The sequence below is a fragment of the Delphinapterus leucas genome, chromosome 5, assembly GCF_059928025.1.
Source record: "Delphinapterus leucas isolate spDelLeu-1000000601 "Yukka" chromosome 5, BTC_Dleu_Yukka2, whole genome shotgun sequence".
Lineage (NCBI taxonomy): Eukaryota > Metazoa > Chordata > Mammalia > Artiodactyla > Monodontidae > Delphinapterus > Delphinapterus leucas.
The window spans coordinates 48,854,671-48,874,269 of record NC_143133.1 but is presented as its reverse complement, the minus strand read 5'-3'; the positions used below and the strand labels follow the sequence as shown (position 1 = coordinate 48,874,269).

The 19,599-nt window shown below is 37.2% G+C and overlaps 1 protein-coding gene across 1 annotated transcript; it reads right to left on the bottom strand.

Moving 5' to 3' along the window:
- Positions 1-257: 257 nt before the first annotated feature.
- On the bottom strand, positions 258-19,367 carry LOC149749128 (uncharacterized). The gene is given in 4 exon segments (XM_089911249.1): positions 258-734; positions 835-902; positions 18,910-18,995; positions 18,997-19,367. Coding segments are annotated over 4 exon segments (630 nt in total). The 5' UTR covers positions 19,225-19,367; the 3' UTR covers positions 258-486.
- Between the last annotated feature and the right edge of the window lie 232 nt (positions 19,368-19,599).

Below are 19,599 nucleotides of genomic sequence, written 5' to 3'. Positions count from 1 at the left end.
CCACGTATGTAGCTGTATTCCAAAGAAAACTTTGTTAATAGGCAGACCCAATAAAGGCACAAGTCTCCACTGATTTATGCTACAATATTATAAATATTGTACCATTAAAGTAAGAAAATAAAATGCAAATATATGCTTTTATTCACAAAATATGTACAACCAAGCAAAATGTAACCTCTCTTGAATCTGTTCTCATTGAAGGAATTCTTTTTCTTACATGGAATAGATAGGTTTTATGAAATGTGAGTTCAATAAAAGTGACTTTCTTTTTCTGATAGCTCACCTGCAGCAAGCAAAGATAGTCTTTGTTGCAACAAGAAAGAATTTCAAACTGTATTGAAATTAGGTTATTCTGTCCTGTAAATTTTTATTCTGTGTTCAATATGTATGAATGTCTCTGATGTGATTGAAGGTGTAAAAATGAATTTTGGTTATTGCTATGAAGGTTTTTATGATATAAGAGGTTTTTTTAAAATGTGAATGTAATCAAAGTACTTGGAGGTGGACTGTAGGAAGCCTACTTATGAGTAAATGGAGCACAGAGATGTTGATTTTAGGGTGGGTGGCATTGAGAAATACAGAGAAACAACTGGCATCAGAAAGTTTTGTCCACAATTCCAGGGTGGATCCAGACATAGGAATGGGAACCATAGATAGGTCTTCATTTCCTAGGAGGGAAAAGTTTAACAGTAAGTTAGGAGTCTCATTTTGTAGGAAACTGAGATCCCAAGCTATTTATCAGAGCAAGGACCAAGGGTGAACATGGGGTCAGAGCTCAGGCTTATATAGGACATAACATGGAGTTGGCCTGGCAGGAAAGGTTATCTATCTCACAGGTCAAGAACAGTGCTCTGAAGGAGTCCTGGAAATCTCCATCTACGGTCTGGACTTTTGCTGGGAATCTACAAATAAACCACAAAAGAAACACAGTGAGTGAATTTAGTAATGTTACAGTATACAAAAATTAATTGTATTTTTATTTATTACCAATGAATAATGGGAAAATATAAAATAATACCATTTTCAATAATACAAAAACATTAAATATTTATAAATAAATGTAATGGTATATGTGGAAGACATAAACTAGTAACTATAAGATAATTCTGAGCAATGAACTAAATAAGAGGAGAGATATAATATTAGACTGAAAGATCCAGTAGTGCTAAGATACCATTATCCCCCCAATATTCCATAAATTCCATGCAACCTCGATTGAAATCTTAGCAAGTTTTTTTATAGAAATTGACAAGGTGATTCTAAGAAATTATATGGAAGTGCAAAGGACTTCGAGTAACCAAGAGAATTTTGAAAAAGAAAGAAATTTGACTTACACTACCGAATTTCCAGACTTATTATAAAGCTATAATAATCTAGAAAGTATAGTTCTAGTATAAGTGTAGACAAAAAGAACAGTGGAAAAAAATAAACCCACACATACATATTCACTTGATTGACCACAGAGGTGCCAAAACAATTCAATACAAAAAGAAATTCTGTTTACCAATCAGTGCTGTAAAAGCCAGATATCCACATGAAACAAAATGAGCTTTGACTCCTATCACACATCTTACACAACATATTAATTCAATTTTAATCATATACATAAACATAAAAGCTAGAACTGTTAAGCTTCTAGAAAAAAACCCAGGAAGAATATACTTGTGATCTTGGAGTAGGCAGAGAAATTTTAGACAGGACACAGAAATTAGTAAGTATACACTAAATGATAAATTGAACTTTATGAAAATTAAAAACTTCCATTCATCAAAGCATACTGTTAAGAAAATGAATATGCAAGTCACAGACTTCGAGAACATATTTTATATCTCTATCTGTATCTATATATGTATATCTATATTTATATATCTGACAAAAGATTTATATCCAGATCATAAAGGACTCTTGTGAACAACCCAACTTAAAAATACAGAAAGTAATTGAACAGACTCTTCATAAAGGAAAATATACAGATGGCCAATAAACACATGGAAATGTGGTCAGTACTGTAATAATCAGGGAAATGCAAATTAAAGCTACAGTGGCATACCACTGTACTCCCTCTGGAACAGCTAAAATTAAAAAGTACTGAGTAAACCTAATGTTGGTGAGGATATGGAGCATCTAGAACTTTCAGACATTGTTGGTGAAATTGTAGAATGGTACAACTATCTTGGCAAACAGTTTGGAAGCTTCTTCTCATATTAAACATTCACCTACTCTATGTGCCAGCAATTTCACTCCTAGGTATTTAGCTGAGAGAAATGAAAACTTATGTCAGTAGAAAGATTTATACATAAATATTTATGGCAGCTTTATTTGTAATACTCAGGGGATAGAAAGGACTCAGATGTCTGTCAACAGGCGAATGGATCAGCAAATTGTGCCATACTCATACAATTCAGCAGTAAAACTGAATAATCAACTATACACACCAAAACATGGATGAATCACAAAAACATTATCCTAAAAGATAGGAGCCAGACCTTGATGTGTACTTGCTGCGTAATTCTATTTATGAGAAATTTTAGAACAGGCAAAACTGATCTATTGTAGTAGAAATGAGTGGGGTATCCTTTGGAGAGGGAGGATTTACTGTGAAGGAACTTGCTGGGGTGATGGAAATATTCCATTTCTGGATAATGATGTGGGTTACACAGTTGTAGATGTTTGTCAAAACTCAGGGCCTAGGTCTGTGCATTTTACTATATCAAAATTTCATCTCAACTGTTTTTAAGAAAAATATTAATTATATAATTCTGTTTGTGATATATAATTAAGCAAAAATATAAAATTTATAAATTTAAAATAATCCCTTTATGTAAGCAAGTATTTTCTCGGTCAAGATTCATGATTATAAGTAACAGGAAGACTCTAGTTAGAGGTTTATTAAAAAAATATTTAGTAGCATACCCAATATTCAGGATGGTCAAGGAATTAGCCTTGCCTGCTACACCGTCAAGAGCAAAACAGAAAGAGAATCACCCAGGCACACTCTGTAACTGTTCTAGGTGAACTCCCACTGCCACTGCCATCTGCTACTTGCACTCATGATGCCGGAGTGAAACCTCCATCAAAGCTACCCCAGAGAACCAGATGTCTTCACTGCTTTAGTTTCAAGGAGATCTTGTTTCCCTATGTGAGTTTGCCATCTCACACTGCTCAGTTCCCTCTTGCAAGACTTGTGCAGTGCAGTCTGCTGAGTGGAACCCTCTTTGCAGAAGACTTGGAAATATGTTATCCTGTTTCTAAAGTACAGGAAGATATGGTACAATCCTAAAAGGAAACGGGAGTGGGTGATAAATGAGCTGATCTGATTTGTCTGCCACTTCCATCCTTGGGGTGCTTTGTACACATTCTTTTCCATGTGCAAAATTCCAAACAACAGTAGTAGCGCAATGTGCTGATTTTTTAACATGTGGAACCATCTTTTACAAAACCAAGTTGGACCCATCTTATGCTCTCCAAAGGGGAGGTACAAACTCTTGTCAGTTATGACATGCACGTCTGGGTTTATTTTTTCTTACCTTAGCTGAATCACAGTCCTGCCTTGATATTTTATAACCCATGGACTAAGTGATAAATCTAACCACCATCAACATACTCCAAAAATACAGAGCTAAGAGGAATCTCAGTTCTGTACTTGGTCATGAGGCCATTGGTGTTATAATTCCCTTCCTCCATCATGCATTTCATGTTTCTTTTCTTTCTTTCTTTTTTTTTTTTTGGAAAAACACCTTGGCTGGTTGGGATATTTCACCTGACAGGATGAACTAAGTTTATAGTCCTGAGGTATTTGAGCCTTTGTTGGACTTTCCTATACGGGTTGCTTTAGTCTTAGACAAACATTTTACAGTGGATTTGGAGACACTAGAAGGTACTCAGAATGATCCTCAGTGGTCTAGAATGTTTCTCTTTGCCCTCATCATATAGCAGCAATTTTCCATTGGTAATTATGGTTAATAACCCTGTCCATCTTGTAACATAACATCTTGTAACATAAGGATCCCCAAATGGCCATATGGCAGTTTTAACTTTAAGTGCAATGGAAGAATTACTCTCTTGGGCACTCAGACCTGTAAATAAGCAAAGTCTGGAGTCCTAGAGACCATAAATTTGTTTATTTTTTTTGTAAGTAGGTCAATTTTTTAAAAACTTATTTAGTTATTTGGTTGCCCTGGGTCTTAGTTGTGGCTTGCCGGCTCCTTAGTTGCAGCATGTGAATTCTTAGCTGTGGCATGCATGTGGGATCTAGTTCCCTGACCAATGATCGACCAATGATCGAACCCGGGCCCCACGCATTGGGAGCATGGATTCTTAACCACTGCACCACCAGGGAAGTCCCTGTAAGTAGGTCAATTGATGTCACAGTGAAAGGTGCTCCAGTTTCATCCATTGGTTTTGTTTGACTCTGAGGGAAATAGCACAATATGTTGATTGCTTGTCAGAGCACATTCATATCCTTAGCTTCTCAAGGTGACATTTCCAATCTGGTGCTTATCTGAGTCTTCTATAGGCCACTGCATCATTCTTTAAAGTTTTCTTTTCTTAGGAAATCCAAAGATGGTGTTGCTAACAGAAGTGTGACTCAGGGAACGCCTGTGTACATTTCCCATGCTCTCTCTACTACCAGGTAGTAGGCTCAGAACCCTAGGATGTGATACCATGTCAAGTTTACAAGCAGTTATTGTTGATGAGAGCGAGACTTAGCTCTTTTAAAGGCCAGGCCAGATGTGGTGAGGGGAAGTTCCTGTTCTACACATGAACATTTTCTGTTTTTGCCAACATGGCCACTTTGTTCATGAGCAGTGTGAGCAATCACTGCCGTGGCTATGGAAGGAGGTGAAATGACATCCATAGAGGAGACCATTGTTATGAACCTTGTCAGCGAGAGTCTCCTCTGCTCTCCTCCCCCACCCTGGGGACCCCGTAGTTAACATTTATGTGGCCATACATAGTCATACTCTGAGCTCATTAAATGAGTGGCTCATCCACATATTTCTTTCACAAATCTTATTACCAAACTTAAAACTTATTTATTCTGACTCTGCTACCAGCTGTAGGGGAGCCTATTTTGCCACCCCAAAATGTCCCTTTGGTATAGGGATTGTTTTGAGCTGGAAACAGTCAAGGCCTAAAAGACTCAGGAAGAAACTTTGACCTTCCCCCTAACTGCCTAAAAGACTGTAGATAGAGGATCTATTCCAGGAAGAAAGCTATCCCCATAGATAAGTATAATATGAATTAAATATGGTAGACAGAGGGGAATCTAGCAAAGCCTGTTAAAATTCCTCTCTGTGTCCCATTGTCTCTGTATGGCCCAGCAAATAATTATTTACCAAACATTTGCTTTTCCATCTCCATGTGAATTGCCTTCCTCCCCATTTGAAGTCCCAAACATCCTCTCTTGTCTTTGGCTGAACACAGTATTTAAGGTGAGGGTTTTGGCCATTTTGGTGAGTTACTCAATTTTCCTGGGTCTCTTCCACATATACATGTTATTAAACTTCTGTTTGATTTTTTTCCTGTTAATCTGTCTCATGTCAGTTTATTTCTTAGACCAGTCAGAAGTACCTAGAAGGGTAGAGGAAAATTTCTTCCTCTTCAACACAGTCAATTCATGTAGCTATTACCCATGAACTGATACAGAGACTCATCTCAGGCCTTCATTCTTTCCATGCACAGGAGACTGTGAGATGTACTTCTTGTAGTTTTACCAACTAGGAGCATTTCCTACAGAACTGTCCTTCAGGCCTCAATTAAATGAGGCTATAACATCACAGTGTTCTACTTTCAGGTCAGCATATCATGCAAAGTCTTCTGTAAGTCACTTTTTTCCTTACTCGGTTGGTTATTGGGAATTCTTCATGAGGGCATAGGAGTGGATTGAGGAAAACATGATAGTACCTTAGGGGGCATTTAGGGACAGGCACACTTGTAGTGAGAACCAATTATGCAAATTACTTGTGTCTCCAAGGGTCCTCTTGTACTTACTTAATCTTGTACATTATAGCTTCCACTTGATCATGGATACTGCTGGGAACACCTAACTAGGTTTCTTTTAGGGTACACAGTTCCCTATTCTTTCATGGTGAGGTGTTCAGTCTCTAAAGAAGTCCAACAGCAAGCCAAGAACTATTTTCAAAAGAATAGCTACCCACCAAAAGGGGCATGAATCTGCCTCCATACTCACTGTGATTCTCTTTCTAAGGCTTGTAATAGACTCCATAGAGCATCCTTGCCAGCCACAGACATTTTAGGGCATCATTGGATCTATTGAGTTGTAGAGGTCAAATGGCAGAGGTGCTTGAATTGGAGTTCTTCCTAAGTTCCTCTCGACCTGGTAGCCATACAGGTTAATTAAGTAAATGGGGGCAGTACATCCATAGGATGTGTGTGATGTTTCCAAAATTGAAATAAGACTATTAAATATTGCCTTTTATTTTAGTAGTTAGAAAGTGTAAAGCACAACGATTTTTCTTTCAATTTGGAAAGGATATGCTCTCATGATAAACACCACTGTTTTTGAACTAAGATATGGAAATTAGATGAGAAGCCTTAATGTTTTGTTTAACATACTAGAGTTTTGTTTGTTTGTGGCACATGGATGAACTGGGATCTTAGTGGGTTACCATATACCAGTTCCTAGGGAGGGACTACCTTGTTGCACAATTCCAGGGGGTACTGTTCACCTGATAACATGCACTGTATCAGCCAAAGATCCCTTCGGGTCAAGCTGTCCTCTTTTCCATGCTGCAAATTATTGCCAGCTGTGCCATTGTGCAGCTGGTGGTTAAGTGCCGCCATGGGGTCTCATCATTTTCATTGTAATAAGGGAGTCCTCTCAATAGCATTGTTTCCTACCTTCCAAAGTACATCCACTTTTCAAAGAGGATGGTGCTCTGCTCCCCAGTGTATTTCTCAGTGTTGTAAGGAAGGGACTGTTCACTTGGAACTCTTAGGGGATATAGGGATTGGGTAAGTGGATCATGCATGATAGATTTACTATACAAATGCAATGTAAGAAAACAGAATTGGGGTTCAAATTCAGCCCTACCTATTCCCAAAGGCTGTGTTATAGAGCTGATTCTAAATAGGTCTTGAAGTCCCCTTTGCATCTCCAATTTGTCTTACCATTTCCTTACAATGAAGTCGATACATACTATGTACCTCAGGCAAAATGGCACCTGCAATTGGTCATTAATTTTTCTGAGGACATCCGGCAGTGGGTGGGGTCTAACTACTTGGGAATATTTTTCAGGCAAAACAAATAATTGTGACATCTTCTAGCATTTAGGCTGCCTAGTGGCTAGCGTCAAAAACTGAAGGTGACTTTACTCAGATAAAGTAACTCTGCCTGCACTCCTCTAAAGTGATTTAATGTCTAGTAATTCTGTATGCCATTAAGGAGCAATTAAAAGCAAGCACGTTAAGTTTCAATTCTATAAACATTGAAGTGCTAAGTCACAGATCTTGATTCCCATTTCATTTGTTTTAAGCAGCAAGGCAATCAGGGCCCAGATCTTTCTTACTTCTTTTCTTATTCCTCATTATCCTTCATGTCCCTCTTGCCATTTAAGAGACATTTGTCCTTATGACAGCCCTTCAGAAACAAAGGATTAGGCATGGTACAGGGGAGGAGGCACAGAAAATAATGACGACAGAAAAATCCAGAGGCCCTGACTTCCGGAATGATGCCCTTATTCTAAGTCCCTCTTGTTTGGCTCCTTGACCACACCTGACTGAACTAAGCTTTGTTACACTGGGTGAAAGGACTTAAGAAGAAAAATGGTCCCGGAAGAGGAGAACTCATTGATGGGAGCATAAAAGATGCCTTGTACCAGATTTTTCTTTTTTCTTTTTCTGAGAGCAGATTTTATTAGGGGGAAAGAAGAGGAGGAGAGCTCACAGCTTTGAGCACCTCTCTGCTCCCACCAGCATTGGGATAAACTCTTGAGACATTTAGCCTTCATGAGACTCCTGTGAGCTAGGTATTTACCATCTGGATTTTACAGTTGATGAAATCAAGAAAGTTCAATTAGTTGTCTAAGGGCATACAGCTGGAGAGGTTCAGAAGCAGGATTCAAGCTTGACTTTAAAAACTGATCTCTCTCTTTGGACGTCATCCCATTCACGGTTAACCTTTATTAATAAGTACTTTTTGAGCAGAGCACTGTTTTTGGTACTGGAGACAGGAAAAAACAACAAACAAAAACCCACTTAGCTATGAATGCTGCCCACTGTTGGAAAGGGGTGGAACTTTTCCTCCCTTGTGTTTTGTTTCCATATGGAGGGACTCTTATTAGAGTAACACTCATGGCTGCCTGCAGGTCCCTTGCTGTCCTGGGCAGGGTGGGATCCCTATGACTAGTGTTGCATACAGTTCAGCCCTCTCCTTCCTGTTTTGGGACCTGCCTGCTGGCAGAGGGGATGTACCCTTTCTCATCAGCTTTCATCCATCTGGTAATGTTAGGCTTCAAAGCCCTGCCCCTGTGAGTGAGTTTGGGCTTTCTAGTTCTGCCATTGAAGGGTGAGTAAAGTAACCTCTAGGGTGTATCACTTTCTAATGACAGATGCCATGTTACCTTGTCATGGGGTACATCTGGGTCCTCCTATGAGACTGTGAACCCATTCAAAGTTTGGGGGTTGCAGGTCAAATTCAAACTTCTGTTTATGTCCTGATGTTTTTCAGTATTAACTTGGATGATAAGTCATAATTCCAACCTCTATCTGGCTGAATGTTGCTTTGTTTTGACACTTTTTGACAATTAGTGTCAAAACCAGTTGCAACCCCCAAACTTTGAATGGGTTCACAGTCTCATAGGAGGACCCAGATGTACCCCATGACAAGGTAACATGGCATCTGTCATTAGAAAGTGATAATTTCTATAGAAAGAACCACACACACAGGGCTGGCTTCATGGGCTTTGATAAAAATAGTCTCTTGATTGAATAGCTGCTTTTTTTTTTAATTAAAAAAAGTGTTAACAGTAAACTCTAGTGTGTATCAACACAAAGAATTCCAATGAAGAAAAACGTCAAATAAGTCAACTTTTTCTCAGCATCTAGGGAAACATATTTTCCTCCTTTCAACCATAAGCTTTGGCCTCCAGCAGACATTGTCTTTTTCCGTATGTCACCTTGTGATCACCCTTATCCAACAAGAGGGCAAAGTACCAGAGAGAAAGCAACAGAATCAACCACATTCGACATTTTCCAATGATTATCCTGATGTTTGATGATTTGGTAATGTGGCCATCTTTCAAAGAAGTATTTTTCTTTAGATAGCCACTCTGCACATCAAATACACATAGATTAGCAATATTTGGCCATTATCTAAACATCTTGGCAGGTATGGTTTAGTAGATAGTACAAGTGGGTTCTCTTTTTTATCTAATTATCTGGGTCATTCAGAAAACCTTAAAATTCTTTTTTAGTCTAAAATACTCAAGTAACTGCTGTTGTATAGATCTTAGCTAGTTCTTAGGATTGTGAACTCGTTTGGCCATGGTTGGAAGGTGGTTTTAAAAATAACCAAAGGCTCAAAAGAAAGCTGACTGAAATCATAAGTAGATATTTAGATATATCAGAATTGAGTCAGCTGTTCCTTTTTATCTGCTTTTTAAGTGGAAGGTTTGATGCTATATCTATTGCCTCTTTTCAAAAGGCAGGCAGTAAAGGGAACAATCAGAATTTAATTCTCATGTCTTTTACTTAATGGGTTACCTAGGTAACTCTACCAGTTTTCAGTGGTCCTTAAAACTTACATTTTTATCTGGGAAGAGAAATGGATTATATAAGCTTGGAGGATTTATAAAGGATGCTTTGATATCTCTGGCTAAAGAGAGTCTGCAATAATCTTTTGGTTTGCACATTAATATACCTTTACTATGTGAACGAATTATTTGTACATTTATTGACCATCTTCTATGGTCCAGCATTATCCTGGGTATTGAAATAGACAATCATAACATACTTTATTGCTCATTTCCTTGTGATTTAGAATTATGTATATTGTGTATATATTATATAAAAATTATATGTACCCATGTTGTAGTTAAACTGTTTCATTTTCTCCAAGATGTTTTTTGGCCATTCTCACTACCACTTCTTGCCAAAGGCATTTATCCCTTCTAGAAATGTCCTCCCCATTGACTTCTGCCTATCTTAACTCAATCTTGCCTTCAAGGAAGATCAAACATCATTCCTTTATACAAACATCTCTGATTATTCCTACCCAAAGGGATGTTTCTCTAATATGGGCACTAACACCGGATCATTTACTTTTTTTTTTTAACATCTTTATTGGAGTATAATTGCTTTACAATGGTGTGTTAGTTTCTGCTTTATAACAAAGTGAATCAGTTATACATATACATATGTTCCCATATGTCTTCCCTCTTGCGTCTCCCTCCCTCCCACCCTCCCTATCCCACCCCTCTTGGTGGTCACAAACAACCTAGCTGATCTCGCTGTGCTATGAGGCTGCTTCCGACTAGCTATCTGTTTTACGTTTGGTAGTGTATATATGTCCATGCCACTCTCTCACTTTGTCCCAGATTACCCTTCCTCCTCCCCATATCCTCAAGTCCATGCTCTAGTAGGTCTGTGTCTTTATTTCTGTCTTACCCCTAGGTTCTTCATGACATTTTTCTTCTTAGATTCCATATATATGTGTTAGCATACGGTATTTGTTTTTCTCTTTCTGACTTACTTCACTCTGTATGACAGACTTTGGGTTCATCCACCTCACTACAAATAACTCAATTTCGTTTCTTTTTATGGCTGAGTAATATTCCGTTGTATATATATGCCATACCGTCTTTATCCATTCATCTGTTGATGGACACTTAGCTTGCTTCCATGTCCTGACTATTGTAAATAGAGCTGCAATGAACATTGTGGTACATGACTCTTTTTGAATTATGGTTTTCTCAGGGTATATGCCCAGTAGTGGGATTGCTGGGTCATATGGTAGTTCTATTTTTAGTTTTTTAAGGAACTTCCATACTGTTCTCCATAGTGGCTGTATCAATATACATTCCCACCAACAGTGCGAGAGTGTTCCCTTTTCTCCACACCCTCTCCAGCATTTATTGTTTCTAGATTTTTTGATGATGGCCATTCTGACCGGTGTGAGATGATATCTCATTGTACTTTTGATTTGCATTTCTCTAATGATTAATGATGTTGAGCATTCTTTCATGTGTTTATTGGCAATCTGTATATCTTTTTTGGAGAAATGTCTATTTAGGTCTTCTACCCATTTTTGGATTGGGTTGTTTGTTCTTTTGTTATTGAGCTGCATGAGCTGCTTGTAAATTTTGGAGATTAATCCTTTGTCAGTTGCTTCATTTGCAAATATTTTCTCCCAGTCTGAGGGCTGTCTTTTGGTCTTGTTTATGGTTTCCTTTGCTGTGCAAAAGCTTTGAAGTTTCATTAGGTCCCATTTGTTTATTTTTGTTTTTATTTCCATTTCTCTAGGAGGTGGGTCAAAAAGGATCTTGCTATGATTTATGTCATAGAGTGTTCTGCCTATGTTTTCCTTTATGAGTTTGATAGTGTCTGGCCTTACATTTAGGTCTTTAATCCATTTTGAGTTTATTTTTGTGTATGGTGTTAGGGAGTGTTCTAATTTCATACTTTTACATGTACCTGTCCAGTTTTCCCAGCATCAATTATTGAAGAGGCTGTCTTTTCTCCACTGTATGTTCTTGCCTCCTTTATCAAAGATAAGGTGACCATATGTGCGTGGGTTTATCTCTGGGCTTTCTATCCTGGTCCATTGATCTATCTTTCTGTTTTTGTGCCAGTACCATACTGTCTTGATTACCGTAGCTTTGTAGTATAGTCTGAAGTCAGGAAGCCTGATTCCTCCAGCTCCATTTTTCTTTCTCAACATTGCTTTGGCTATTTGGCATCTTTCGTGTTTCCATACAAATTGTGAAATTTTTTGTTTTAGTTCTGTGAAAAATGCCAGTGGTAGTTTGATAGGGATTGCATTGAATCTATAGATTGCTTTGGGTAGTAGAGTCATTTTCACAATGTTGATTCTTCCAATCCAAGAACATGGTATATCTCTCCATCTATTTGTATCTTTAATTTCTTTCATCAGTGACTTAAAATTTTCTGCCTACAAGTCTTTTGTCTTCTTAGGTAGGTTTATTCTTATATATTTTATTCTTTTTGTTGCAATGGTAAATGGGAGTGTTTTCTTAATTTCACTTTCAGATTTTTCATCATTAGTGTATACGAATGCTAGAGATTTCTGTGCATTAATTTTGTATCCTGCTACTTTGCCAAATTCATTGATTAGCTCTAGTAGTTTGCTGGTAGCATCTTTAGGATTCTCTATGTATAGTATCATGTCATCTGCAAACAGTGACAGCTTTACTTCTTCTTTTCTGATTTGGATTCCTTTTATTTCTTTTTCTTCTCTTATTGTTGTGGCTAGAACTTCCAAAACTATGTTGAATAATAGTGGTGAGAGTGGGCAACCTTGTCTTGTTCCTGATCTTAGTGGAAATGTTTTCAGTTTTTCACCATTGAGGAGAATGTTGGCTGTGGGTTTGTCATATATGGACTTTATTATGTTGAGGAAAGTTCCCTCTATGCTTACTTTCTCCAGGGTCTTTATCATAAATGGGTGTTGAATTTTGTCGAAAGCTTTCTCTGCATCTATTGAGATGATCATGTGGTTTTTTCCCTTCAGTTTGTTAATATGGTGTATCACGTTGATTGATTTGCATATATTGAAGAATCCTTGCATTCCTGAAATAAACCCCACTTGATCATGGTGTATGATCCTTTTTATGTGCTGTTGGATTCTGTTTGCTAGTAGTTTGTTGAGGATTTTTGTATGTATGTTCATCAGAGATATTGGCCTGTAGTTTTCTTTCTTTGTGACATCTTTGTCTGGCTTTGGTATCAGGGTGATGGTGGCCTCGTAGAATGAGTTTGGGAGTGTTCCTTCCTCTGCTATATTTTGGAAGAGTTTGAGAAGGATAGGTGTTAGCTCTTCTCTAAATGTTTGATAGAATTCGCCTGTGAAGCCATCTGGTCCTGGGCTTTTGTTTGTTGGAAGATTTTTAATCACAGTTTCAATTTCAGTGCTTGTGATTGGTCTGTTCATACTTTCTATTTCTTCCTGGTTCAGTCTTGGAAGGTTGTGCTTTTCTAAGGATTTGTCCATTTCTTCCAGGTTGTCCATTTTATTGGCATAGAGTTGCTTGTAGTAATCTCTCATGATCTTTTGCGTTTCTACAGTGTCAGTTGTTACTTCTCCTTTTTCATTTCTAATTCTATTGATTTTAATCTTCTCCTTTTTTTCTTGATGCATCTGGCTAATGTTTTATCAATTTTGTTTATCTTCTCAAAGAACCAGCTTTTAGTTTTATTGATCTTTGCTATCATTTCCTTCATTTCTTTTTCATTTATTTCTGATCTGATCTTTATGATTTCTTTCCTTCTGCTAATTTTGGGGTTTTTTTGTTTGTTTTTCTTTCTCTAATTGCTTTAGGTGTAAGGTTAGGTTTTTCATTTGAGATGTTTCCTGTTTCTTAAGGTAGGATTGTATTGCTATAAACTTCCGTCTTAGAACTGCTTTTGCTGCATCCCATAGGTTTTGGGTCGTCGTGGCTCCGTTTTCATTTGTTTCTAGGTATTTTTTTATTTCCTCTTTGATTTCTTCAGTGATCACTTCATTATTAAGTAGTGTATTGTTTAGCCTCCATGTGTTTGTATTTTTTGCAGATATTTTCCTGTAATTGATATCTACTCTCATAGCGTTGTGGTAGGAAAAGATACTTGATATGATTTCAGTTTTCTTAAATTTACCCAGGCTAGATTTGTGACCCAAGATATGATCTATCCTGGAGAATGTTCCATGAGCATTTGAGAAGAATGCGTATTCTGTTGTTTTTGGATGGAATGTCATATAAATATCAATTAAGTCCATCTTCTGTAATGTATCATTTACAGCTTGTGTTTCCTTATTGTACATTGGTGAAAATGGGGTGTTAAAGTCCCCTACTGTGATTGTGTTACTGTCGATTTCCCCTTTTATGGCTGTTAGTATTTGCCTTATGTATTGAGGTGCTCCTATGTTGGGTGCATAAATATTTACAGTTGTTATATCTTCTTCTTGGATCGATCCCTTGATCATTATGTAGTGTCCCAGATCACTTACTATGTATGATACTGGCTTATACTGTTCGTATTTTTCTGTTCTAGAGATCATGGTTCATAATGTAATAGGGCTAATTTCTCTAGCTCTGTTTTACAGCTACTTTTACTATTTCATAGTATGGTGTAGTCTTATCTCTTTGTGTATACTTCATCCCTCTTATAGGAAAGGAACATGGTCTTATACATGTTTGCTTCCATATATCACCAAGCACCGTACCTGGTACAGAGTAGGCTCTCTGTAAGTAGTTTTTTCTGAATTTAGTGTGGCAGCAGGCACAGTAGAAATGGTAGTGGATTGGAAATCAAGAGGCTTGGATTTGACTCTCTTGCTTGTGTCCTGTTGAGAAAATAATTTTCATTTTTCTGGACTTGTTTCATCAAGTGTGTAATGAGAGACTTGATGACTTGATGTTTAAATCACATATCAGCAACAACAGCATGTGATTGGTTTGGTAATAGAAGTCTTATTTCTCCCTCCAACTCAACAAATGCTGTAGTTAGTAGAATTTCCTATAGCTGCATGAAATTTATTAAGGGATTACTTTTTCTCATGTAGCAATGGAAATGGGCTTGGTACTGCAGAACTGGCTCAGGTACTTTTTCTCCTTTGCTTTACTATCTTTAGCATTTTATTTTTTTCTTTCTCAGTTGCAAGATGGCTGCTGTACCTCCAAGCTGTCATTCATGCTCTTTAGTCAGGAGGAAAAGGAAGGGATGAAGGGCAAAATGTGTGTCAACTGAGCATGTCCCCCTTTATCAGCAAAACAATAATATTCCTAGAAGCCCCAGCTGTAAGACTTCCACCCTCTTCTCCCAACCAACTGTATGGTATGTGGTTACCCTTGGTTGAAAGAGAGTCAAGGAAATAAAATGTTCTAGCTAGCCATGGCCATCTCAGGAAAGTTAATCTCAATCTCTCTTCCCTCTCTTTTTCTTTCTCTTTCCCCCACCCGCAATCAATCAATAAGGGAGAAATGGAGAATAAATTAGTAAGGTCATTAGTAATGGTGTTGCATAAATATTTATATCTTCACATATTTACATTTTATTATTGAATAATTGTTATAATGAAACATACTGTCTATAAGCAAATAAGAGTCAATAGAACATTTAGAGGAGGGGAGTTAAAGGACTTTAGACAATTTAGTTTGGGGATGTACTACAGTAAGTGTCTCTTCATCTTTGGATTTCCTTGTCCAGAAGGTTCTGTTGTATTTTTTAAATTGTAACTTTGTTGATAAATAATTTATGTACAATAACCCATATCTATTTTTAAAGTGTACAATTTGTTGAGTTTTGACTGGTGTATGTATTCATGAAACGACTACCAAAATCAAGATGCGAAACATTTCCAGCACCGCCCCTTGCCCCAAGTTTCTCATGCCCCTATGCAGCCCATCCCATTCCCTACCCCCTTCCTTGGACAACCACTCATCTGCTTTTTTTCACTATATATTAATTTGCATTTCTAGGTTTTTATATAAATGGAATCATTCAAGATCTACTCTTTTGTCTGGCTCCTCTGCCTCAGCATAATGATTTTGAGATTCCTCCATGTTGTTGCATGTATCAATAATTCATTCCTTTTTATGGCTGAAAAATATTCCGTTGTATGGGTATACCAAATTCTTTTTGTCATTCACTTGCTGATGGACTTTTGGTTGTTTCTAATTTTTGGCTATTATGAATAGTGCTGCTATGAGCATTCATGTACAAGTCTTTGTATGGACATACATTTTCAGGACTTCTGGCTAAATACCTAGGAATGGGATGTATGAATTGTTTGGTAATATAAGTTTCACTTTTAAGAATCTGCCAAGTTGTTTCCAAAGTGCTTGTGTCCTTTTCATTCCTACTAGCCATTCATAAGAATTTGAATTGCTCCACATTCTTGTCAGTACTTGGTGTGGTCAGTCTTTAATTTTAGCCATTTTGGTGGGAGTAGGAGGCATTGAATTTTTTTATATTCATTTTGATCCATTCGTGTCACTTACATTTATTTCTAGTGACATATTTCCATGATACGTAAGTTGATTATCTTAGGTTTTTGAAGTAGACAACTCATATTATCTGAAAATAATGATAATTTTGTTTCCTCCTTTTCAACTATAGAACTCATTTAAAAAATTTACATCTTGGGCTTCCCTGGTGGTGCAGTGGTTGAGAGTCCGCCTGCCAATGCAGGGGACACGGGTTTGTGCCCCGGTCTGGGAAGATCCCACATGCCGCGGAGCGGCTGGGCCTGTGAGCCATGGCCGCTGAGCCTGCGCGTCCGGAGCCTGTGCTCTGCAACGGGAGAGGCCACAACAGTGAGAGGCCTGCGTACCCAAAAAAAAAAAAAAAAAAATTACATCTTTATGCAGTGTTAAAACTCCTGAACTTATATTAAATAATATTATGTATAATGAATGCTCATTATTTGCTTATATGATATATTTATGTTATTCCCAGTCTAATGGCAATTTCTTTAGTGATTCAGCATTTGGGACAGGTGCTTTTCAACATATTAAAAAAAAAAGTTTTTGAAAATTATTGACAAAGAGTTTTGTTTTTCTAAAATCATAGCTGCATGATGAATTTTTAAAAATAACTTTTTGACATCTAGTGACATGACTTCCCCCAATTTGATTCAAATCCCTTAGGTGAATTTTATTGAGTACATATTATTACAAATTTTCTTTTGTTAGTATTTCATTTATAATTTTGTCATCAGTATTCATAAAGGATATTGATCTATATTTTCCAGGTTTTCATATCAGCATGGTACTATCCTTATAGTACCATGAAAATCAATATGAAATCAATATGGAAATCTTTATGGAAAAATCTTTATGGAAATCAACATGGAATCTTTCCAGCTGCATTCATGCTTTGGAGTAATTTATAAAGAATTGATAGACAGTTTCTTGACTGTTTGGAAGAACTCATAGTATAAACTTACATGTGCTTTTGGAAGAAAATCTCCAAAAACCTTTCTGAATATATTCCATAGTTATTAATTGATTAAGGTTTCCTACTTCATGAGTCTTTATTGGCTTTAACCACTCCCTGGTCCCTCTGACACACACAGTCATTCATTTCATTGTATAGTTAATTTCATTAGCACAGGGCATAATTTATATGCTTAGCAATTGAAAAAATACCTGTATCCATGGTTTGGCTCTTCCCTAGTTTCTGCATTTTCCTTTTATTAGATTATTGGTTTATTATTTATTAGACTTTCTTAGTTTTGCCAAAAATACTATTGGATGTGTTTATTCATTAGTACTTTTGCTGTTTTAAAAAATTATTTGGTTTTGACTTTCCTTTCTATACCTAGTTGCAAGTAGCATCTGTTCTAGCCTAGAGGTTCCTTTTCTCATCCCCACTTACGGGTGTTGGTGATTAGGTGAAGGAGCTATTAGGAGAATGGAGCTCCGAGAAGATACCAGCCAGTCCTTCCTGTCTTGTTCTGTCTGGTTTCTGAAGCCTGATTCATGTGTTTTCTCTGGTCAATTCCATGTTTCCTACTACTTTACTTCCACCTAGCATTCATTCATTCATGCATTCATCAGATATTTTTTAAAACGTTTTTTAAACCACAGGCACTGTAGCACTTGGAATCGAGGCTTAAACAAAGGAGATGAATTCCCTGCCTTCACAAAATTTGTGGTCCAGTAAAGTAGAGTTTACAGTAAAGAGATAAAATAAAGTTTAATGAAGGGTTACATTAGGAAAATACAGGGTGCTATTGAAACAAACCAAGAAAATGTAACGTAGATCTGGGAAGACCTGTTTTGTTTCTGATTTTTGTTCTAACCATTTATTTCCCACTATGGCCAGGAAGAAGCTACCCACTGTCTTTTATGAGGTACTCTGAGACCATGCAAGATTAAGTCATGTTTCTCATCCTCAGATTATTTTAATTTAAGCTACTTGGTGTGGGAGGAAGAGCTGAATCGATAATATCAATAAATCAGTAATGTTTGTGCTCCAGGTCTAAATTGCAAATAAATCCTTAAACAGAATTAAAATAAATGTAACAGTAGTAAGATTATGATTGCAGGGAGATGAACTAAAAAATGGAATAAAAATACTAAAAATGACTACATAGCTACTGGAGTTGTGTTCAAACATAATTCAGGAGAGACTGTTAGTCTTCAAATGAATAAAATTGATTTGGCTGTGTGGGTGGGATGAGGGAGAAAGGAAGAACAACACGTCTTCTTTCTACCCAATGTTATTGCAGCTACACAGCTATCAAGATGCTTAGCATTTCTCAGAAAGCAGGAGTCTAAAACCTGCTGCTAAAGGTAGGAGGAGCATCCATTGGTAGAGGGAACAACCTGTCATGAAGTGACATATCTCAAATGTGGTAGCTGCATTCAAAAAAAAAAAAAAGTAACAAGTTTCAACAGGAAAATCAGGTTACAGAAATGAGTATTTAGCATGGGTAGGATTTGCAGTGAGAGCGAACACTTACCACCATTTCTTCTATATTCTGAACCTATAGAGAAATAATCACAGTAGCCAGCTGAGATGTAAGGCACAGTATTTTTAATTGTTGATAAAGTGAAATTGGATAAGTGAACTTTAGTGGGAACCTCCTCTAACATCCTACAACTCTTGACTTTGAGACTTAATGGGGGTGATGAGTATGGAGAGGAGCTCCTTACTTAGACCCCAATGTTAGACCATGCTACCTAGGGCATGAGAGTCTGAGAGCCAAGGGTGAGGACTCACTTCTCAACAACAATCTTTAAGTACATGAATCCTGCCTCATGGAGAAACAGGAAAGGACGAATGTCAGACTCTCATTTTGTCAGCAATCAGATGAATCCCTCTCCTCCCATGGAGTGTGTGCATAGAAGAGGCAGGAGCTACTTCTCCCCAATGCTTGTCTGAGAATCTGGAGATTTGGGGAGATTTCTTATTGTATGAGTTGCTGCAGGAGAGGAAAGGACTGGTTCCCTTCAAGAGTATGTAAAAAAATGTATGAACGTATAGTATAATCACATAATTCCTGAAAAAAATACCAGAATGGAAAGTCATCATCATTTTGAAATATTTATCTCAGTTAAATGAGATTATGAGTGATTTTTATTTCTGTATTTTCTAATTATTCTCCAGTGATCATGGGTCTTTTTCATAATTGAGAGAAAGGCGATACCACTTATTTTAAAATATATTCATAGTGACGGATTGTATTTTGAGCTTTCCCATAATAAAGTGGTTCCTGAAAGCCCTTTACTTGGCAGACAGAAGATTATAAATTCTGGAAGGACAGGGATTTATTGTCAATAACAAATCAATGAATAGATTGTTATTTGATACCTGTCTCATACGAGACATCATTTTATGTCCTGCAAATACCCTGCTGTACAAGACAAAGTCTCATCCTTCTAAAAGCTTTTGTTCTAGTAGCGGTACAAA